At 41.4% G+C, this 8,049-nt stretch overlaps 1 protein-coding gene across 3 annotated transcripts in view; it reads right to left on the minus strand.

Annotated features, from left to right (window-relative positions):
• Nucleotides 1–5,988: 5,988 nt before the first annotated feature.
• Nucleotides 5,989–8,049, minus strand: part of slc41a1 (solute carrier family 41 member 1) — a 25,492-nt gene continuing 23,431 nt past the window's right edge. For 2 of the 3 annotated variants that reach the window (XM_031875928.1, XM_031875926.1), the window contains 2 exons: nucleotides 7,745–7,893; nucleotides 6,555–6,740 (listed from right to left, as the gene is read on the minus strand). In XM_031875928.1, coding sequence (XP_031731788.1) covers nucleotides 6,555–6,740; nucleotides 7,745–7,893 — 335 coding nt within the window. Of the gene's footprint in view, nucleotides 6,741–7,744; nucleotides 7,894–8,049 lie in introns of all 3 variants that reach the window. The other variant, XM_031875927.1, reaches the window with a different exon arrangement.

An 8,049-nucleotide genomic window follows, 5' to 3' on the forward strand; every position in this document is an offset into this window, starting at 1 on the left:
ATGAGATGATCCTATAGGATGCCTTGTTATGAAGCTTTATGCATTATAATGTGTTTAGATTGTGCTTATTAAGCATTATAGACATGACCTTCATATAATGTGTTACATAATTCTTTAATAAATGATTAAATATTATTCTGGTTGACTGAAAGGCTTTCATTGATGGCTGATGTGAAATTGAGAAACTCAAGACGGTTTATTAAAGACTTCTGACATTTCTAAGTGCAGACATGATGATTTATTATTTACATTGAGAAACATCAGCATTTTAACCAATAAATAATTTGTATCAACTCATTTATCAGAAAGTAAAAAGTATAAATATATATATTAGAGTAACAGACCAACATTTTGGAAAATGAAGCACATGAAGCAGAAATATCCACATGGCATGGCACATGTGTTGAGAGTGTTACCTGCTCTGTAACTACTCCATCTCTCTGAGCTTCAGTCACTTCTAACTGTAAACCATGTGTTGTGCTGCTGAACCATGAGCTCTCTGTATTGTTTCACAGCTACTGTTCATATTTAAGGCTGATATAAGATTCACTCAATGAAAACAACACATTTACAACAAGATAGAAAAACACATTTCTAAATGATTTTCATCCAGTTTGATACCTTGAAGTATTATTATGGACATATTTGTGTTATTTGAACATAAAAACAAAGAGAAAGTGTTTGTTTGTGACTGTTCACCTCTCCATCACGTTGATTGAATGTCATAAAGAAAGCCCCGTTAGTTTGCTGTATGTGTGGAGCTGCACTGACTGCTGTGATTGGTGCTCATTGCTCCTCTCCTCCAGGTGGAGGCGCTGTAGGACAAACACACACAACTGGTTTCTGAATGTTTTCATGTGAACTAGAATATAAAGAAGCAGTGATGAAGCTGCTGTAACATGTAAACACCTTGTTGTTGTATCAGCTGCTTGTTGAACAGTAGACAGAGTGTAAAGAGACTGGGTCCCGCTGTGTTACTCAGGCTGCACTACAGCATCTATTCACAGGCGCGATCCCACTGCTCCGTCTCCGACCTGGGCCGGTGCACCCCTCCTTAGACCACCTGGTGGTCCCGGGCTCCCCCAGGAGCACCATATCGATACCGAACTTAGTGCAGACACCCGATCTTCATAGTCCACTGCAGCTCAGAGCTCCTGAGCTCAAACGATCCTCCAGCCTCAGCCTCCCGGTAACTGGGATTACAGGCGCGCGCCACCGCACCCGGCGAGAGAGTTATTAATTCAGAAAGATTTGGTATTTTACAAACATGACGTCATCAGGGTGATCAAGTGGAATCTAGTGATGAAAACAAAAGCTGCAGCTGCAACGTTGAAGGCTGATCAGCATTTGTACAATTGAACTAAAACCTTATTTGAATAAAGATCAATACTTTATCTCATATCTTTAAACATCTGAGTGCTCAGTATGAGTTTATATCATCCACAGTCATGCACAGTTGATGTTTTTCATAATGTCAGCAGATTGCATCACAATAACTTATATTCACAATCTGTGATTCCAATATAAAGAAGTTAGGCTTGTTCTGACTCTTAATAACAAGACAGAATATTGAGCTGAGTAGCTATTTAAACCATAAATTTAGTTATATTTACCTGTGCCTTTGTTAATTATCTAGGTTATTGATACAGATGTATTGAATGCTGATTATTTCATCTGATATTTGATGTTTATGGTTCATTTGCAACCTAGTTGTATACATCATGTGTTTAGTTGTTATCTTTGTGTCATTTAACAACTAAACATACATGGAAGAGTGAGCATGTGTTGATCACGAGGCAATAAATAAAGACAGTTGAAAAATAAAGAGATGTTTTGTTTATTCTTATTAAACTTTATACATAATTTAACTACCTCATTGATTTATTCGTCACACTTAAATCCTGAATTGAATGGTTCAACAGAAGAGGTCAAAGGGTCAAAGATGAGAAGATATAATGTTGGTCAAATGCATGTGGTCCAAATAAAATGACTTCAGTTTTATTGCCATTGGGATACAGAAAGTTTGACTCTAGAACATTTTCAATTTTGTTCCTAATCTCACAAAACAAGAGTAAAACCCAGATGAGTTGTTTCTCTTCTCTTCTTTGCCACCATGTTAACTGTCTTGTGACCCTCAGATTGATCTCTGGAGCTCTAAGGGGACGCACACCGTCAGATGTGTTACTATTTGGAAAACAGTCAACCTTAAGTTATCACTGATGGAGTTCATTTTAGTTATATTATCTTGTGGTAACTAGTTATTATCTTGTGGTAACTAGCTATTATCCTGTGGGGATAATGCTGTCAATATCACTTTACAGGACGTTCGGAGATTTGTAAAGTGCAGTTTATCTCTCGAGGGAAATAGGTGATGCAATTTGTAATTTGTGGCGGAGCAGCTAAGAGACAGTAAAACAAACCATTGACCACAGTTAGCATATCTACGATCATATGCTTCATCTCTGCTTCTGAACATCTGAACAAAAGATGAGCAGACTGGAGTGCATGCATCCTGTCAGATCACCGACACACTTACAGCAAAAGCTGACAGAAACAGACAATAAGACTGAGGAATGGTATGAAATAATATAGTCCTTTATTTCCAGCAATGTACAAAGTCCTGCAGGGACAGAGCCTTCCTCCAGCCTCACAGAGGGAGGGCTTTTACAAAGAGAGCACACAGAGAATGCAAAGACCTCGGCCCCAGTGAGACGGGTACCAGTGTGTTTTGTCGGTTTCTCAGAGACAGCAGAGCTGACCGAGACAGGTGGAGGTTTAGTGTCTGAATCAAAGGCTCCACCTTGACGTGGGCGTTGGAAACCTAAGGATTCAGGGGCTTGAGGGTTTGAAGCACTGAGGCTAACAAGGCAGTAGGTTGAAGGGTTTTTAAAAAGCTGGCTATTTCATATACAGGTGGAAACATCTGGAAACATAAGGAGAAGTGACATTTCGTCATGTTGCCCTTTTTTTGTTGTTGCTGTGTTTGTGGCGTGAACTCTTACTTCTAATTCCTGACCCATAAAACCAGCCTACTGAGCTTATTCAGCCTCAAAGTCCTCATTTTTGCACATTCACTACATGAACACAAAGCTTGCGACTGATGCCACCCGCCCTCCTCTCCGCTGCTGCGTCATATAAAGTCATTATTACATTACAATCATAATCAACTGTACATCTTTTATTAATCAAAGCTAATTAAAGAGACGCTACTCTGTGGCGAACCTAGCTCCTGATTGGGTTACTCTGAGTTGAGCTCGGCTCTCATAGGTTAAGGCCATTCTATGTTTTATAAGTATGCTTTCCCTGTGTGTGACATGGTGTGTGTGTGTGTGCGCAGATGTGCGAGGTGTGTAAAGACTGGTATTAGGCACCGTTCTATTCGTTAGCCTCACCGCCGGTGAGCACCAAGACGCTCTACTGGCCTTTTGCAAAGAAAACAAAAAGAAAACATAAAAGAGAAGAGAAAAATGACAAAAAACAACAAGGTGACAAGGAAACGGAGCCAAAATGAAATGACAAAATAAACAACCTTATATATAGAATAAATATAATATGTACAATTTGCTTTGTGTGCAATCTAAAAATAAATAGACAAAGCATTACTTGCCCCTTTTATAGAAGTATTCACAACTTCCCATGTGACACAAAGGCAGAACGCCGGCACCCGGTCAGTAAGAGAGTGGAGGATACAGACTGAGAGTGAGCGGATGGAAGGATGCAACTTTTACAAGAAGTCTGTAGAAAAAAAAGACAAAATAAAACGTCACTGCGGTTGGACTCGCGCGGGTTTGAATCCAGAGGACACAGAGATGCACTGACAAGTTGTACAGTTAAGAGGATCCCTGCGGCGCCCTCTGGTGTCCGTTGTTTTGCAGATTACAGTACATTGTGCCTTTGACCAGCGCGGACAACTTGCTTCATCTTTACAGTGGTTGTTTGCTCAGTGAAATATTACCAAACAAATCAGAAATCACGAAGAGTTAAAAAGATTAGGGCAGAGGAGGAAAGGAATAGAAAAAAAATCACATAATTGACACATAAACAAAAAGAAAAATCATGAAGACCATAACAACATTTTCAACAGATAAAATAATCAAGTTTTGCACATTCACATTATGTGCCCTGCACATGCATTCTGCTGGCCCCTTCCAAACAGCACAGACGTCCGACAAGTCGAGCATCACGTGCAGGTTTTCTCCTAAGACACTGGGCTTTGCGTCTGGGCTGCGTCTGTACTTGGTACAGTCTGTCGAAAATGGTTCGCGACTTCCCTTTTCATTCTCCTCCTCACCTGTGAGCCCTCAAAGACTCAGCTCGGGGCATCTGAGTCTCACAGTCAGGCGACAGATAGTGTGTTGCTGAGGTTAAACCCATTTTTGCTCAGTTGAGTCATTCACTTACAAAAGGGCAGGCTCCTCCCTCACCAGATAGATTACTATTCGTTATTTTTATCAATTATATGTGTGACATACGGAAGCCCTGAAGTGTGAAAAAAAGTGTTTTTGTCTCCTGTATTTATGACTTAACAACAGGTGAGCATTTTTGCCAGGATACATTTTTGATTTCCTTAATTTTCTTTCTCATCAGAAAAGCAGGTGGGAAAAAAGGTTTTGCCAAGTGTAAGTTTTTAGAGAGAATCCGAAATTGGATCACCAGATTCCAGGGCTTCCATAGTGAGAACAACACGTTTCACCAGAATTATATTCTAACTCACTCTACAGAATCTGAGAAAAATCCTCCAAGCCCAGTCACACCAGAAACTAGCAAAATGAACTCGAGAAAATAGGGAAGATAGCTAACAGGGAAACAAGCTCGCGCTAGTCGGTCACAACAGCTCTCCCTGTTTCTCTCTATTTTCTCTGCACTGTGCCTTTTGCCTTAATATAAGGGGGCTAAAAGTTATCTAAGCTAACGGAACTTGCTAACTGATGGTAAGCTAGTTAGCTTAGAGATGTTTTAATCATGCTTCGACAGTGGAGGGACAGATAAAAGCGGACGGTGCAACACGGCTAATAAGCTATGATAGCTAGCTCTCCTCTCTGTTCCCTCAAGACTGTCGAGACGTTTGGCTAATCGGTCAATTTCACATTAGTTGAACTTCCCGCAAAAGCTTTGCATATATTTACTTCACCCCGCGATTGAAACCACTGATTCCACTGAAGTGAATTCATCTAAATGTATATGCTTTACACGTTGGTGAGACCGGATCTTAATCAGCGCTGCTTTGACAATACAAACAATAAAACACAAACAAAGGGTTTGCCACAACTTCCTGTATCCACTGTCACCTAACTGGTAACCAACCTCAGACAACATCATTGGTCTGTCTTTCGTTGGAAAGGATCAGTGCTCCAGTTTTGATTCCCACAAAGCAATTAAAGTCATCAAATTAAAAGGTCACAAATATCCACACGAAACATCAGCAATCGGGACCTTTCTCCTGGTACCAGATAGATGAACCTGAGTGGGCACATCCTGGCTAAGGCAACCTAACACATTGTACCAATGTGCCAAAACAATGGCGTTGAGTTGGCTGAGCTCTGCAGGTTGTTTCCAGTGCGCCGCAGCATGTTGAGCCTCTTTTCACTTACTATAAGCCTGGCTTGGGCAACATAATGGCAACAACAACAACGTGCTCCAATAGAGAGTGGGCGGATGGCTTCAGACAGGGGGACTGGTGCTATTGTGTGAGTGAGCATGCAATTCTCATTAACAGAAACTTTTAAATAGGCCTTAATTAGGAGGTTCTCAACTGCTGACAGAAGAATAGGTAAATCACTCATAGTCGTGGCTGACGTAAATGTTTGTGGGATTGTGATCTGACGTTCCTAATTCTCCAGTCCAGAATTGGACTCGAGATTTAGACTCGTTAAATCAAATTAAGCCATCCGCTGACCCCCCCCCCCACACACACACACACACACACACACACACACACACAATTCCTAGCCCTTTGCAATCTCTACTAAATCAGAAATGAGACACATATAATATTCATTCTGTTTATGATGTAGCACTTGGTGATTAAGCATTCTAGGCTCATTTGGACATCTTTTTTGCTGTCTTAGTGTTAAAACTTGATCTTTTTATAAAAACGGTAGGGCTAACATTCCCATTGAAAATAATGAGGACTGGCCCTTCGCATGGAACGATTCATATCAAATTCATTATTTATCAACAATAGTAATCATTGTCAATATTGTGATAATAACAAAAGTAGTTGGACTCAGTTATTAAGTAAAATATAGGAGGAGTGGGGGAGTTTTGCAGGGTTTTGTTTACTGGTTGAGGTGCAGATATGTGTGTTTAAAATACTGTCCAGAATCTGTTCTGCTGCTGTGGTGCACCAAAGTCCTGATATCCTGGAGACGAAACGTCACTGCCCCTACAAGTGCTAGACCATCAATCGGAGCCCGACAGGAGATTAGCCCTTATATAGTAGACAACGTCCATTTTCAGATAATGTCCACGCATGCGGGCGATGTTTGTCACTGTCCGTGCGTGCAAGCGCAGAGTGTGTCTTTTTGTTGTTGTGCGTGTCACTGTGTATTCATTCAGTTGCCCGCGTTAGCGTCCTTGTCTCCGATGAACCAGCGCATGTGGAAGCAGAGGGCGAGGAAGCCGGTCCCCAGCAGGTCGCCCAGAGCGGTCAGGTAGGGGATGGAGAAGTTGTCGGGGTCCATGCCTCGCCCCCACATCCAGTGTACCATCCAGTCTGCCAGGTAGAGAAGGATTAGAACCTGGAGACGGACAGAAGCAGAAGCACAAGGTTCTTTTGTTCATCTTTTATTTTACAGGAACCACAGAGACTTCAATGCTTTAAAAAAAGGAACTAAAGGAAGGTAGTACTTGATTGACTGTGTCAGTTTTGGCATCATTTCTATAACCAGAGGACAAGATTTAGCTATCAGAAGGGTTCTGGTTTCCGATTGAAGTCAGAGTAGTATCGACCAATCACATGTGAGCGGGCTTTGGTTGCATGCAGGTAAACGTGTGGAGAGAAAAAAGACGCATTGGCCATAATGCAAACTCCGTCCCGAAATATTGGCCCCAGAGGCTAAATCGATGTCAGACCGAACGCTGGTGTTTATCCGATGTTGAAAATGGGATTAGCTGTCGCATTTTGTAAGTCTCTGAATCCAGTTTGGAGGATCACTAAATGAAGGGGAGAGCCAATTACACAGTCCTTACTGGAAGTCACGGTTTTGTGATCATAAGATTTCATTAGAATTCAACCAATTCCCACAAAACGTGCAGCATTTCTGAGATCTTCCTGCAATATTCAAACTAAACGGAAGCAAAATGGGATTGAAGCCGAATATTTGTTCGAAAAAAACATGTCGTGAATTTTGGAAATGATGACATATCTCTATCTTTTTTTCAATAAATGTTGACTTTTGGACGCTCTGGAGATATTAGAAATGTTAGGATCACAGGAGTCAGGAACAGGAAAGAATGGATCAACCAATCAGCTCTGTGACTTACTTACCCATAACACCCGTCTCTGCAGAGGTACACCAAGTGTTTACTATGCAGTGTATCTCAACTCCAGCTTACCTCTAAAGCTAATGCTATTGCTACTCTAATAATAATAATAACTGTAAATTATAAGATTAATCATAACAATAATTATAAATGAATGTTTGTTGTGTTTGGTGCACCTTATAAAACAGTAAGTGATAATATATGAATGCTGCATGCAGTTTTCTAGATAGTTCAGAGTTAAGAGTGTGCTTGTGTGTACCTGTAGTAGCGCAGCAACCATGTAAAACGCAACAAAGACGGCTGTCAGGGTGGTGTGTCCCCCCCTCAGGGAGTTGATGGTGTAGAGGAAGGCGAGGTGACCCGGGGCGACCAGGAGGAAGAGCACGCGGGCTGAACGGGAGTTCACAGCTGGAAGAGAACGAGGACCTACTTTTATAACCATTCACAGAATACGATGAGGTGCATTCCCACTGACAGGCCGATGTGTAAAAGATCTGTTTTCACAAGATAAAACGACGAGAGAGAGAGAGAGAGAGAGAGAGAGAGAGAGAGAGAGAGAGAGAG

Source organism: Anarrhichthys ocellatus, unplaced genomic scaffold, assembly GCF_004355925.1.
Source record: "Anarrhichthys ocellatus isolate YVR2014 unplaced genomic scaffold, GSC_Weel_1.0 scaffold100, whole genome shotgun sequence".
NCBI classification, from domain to species: Eukaryota; Metazoa; Chordata; class Actinopteri; order Perciformes; family Anarhichadidae; genus Anarrhichthys; species Anarrhichthys ocellatus.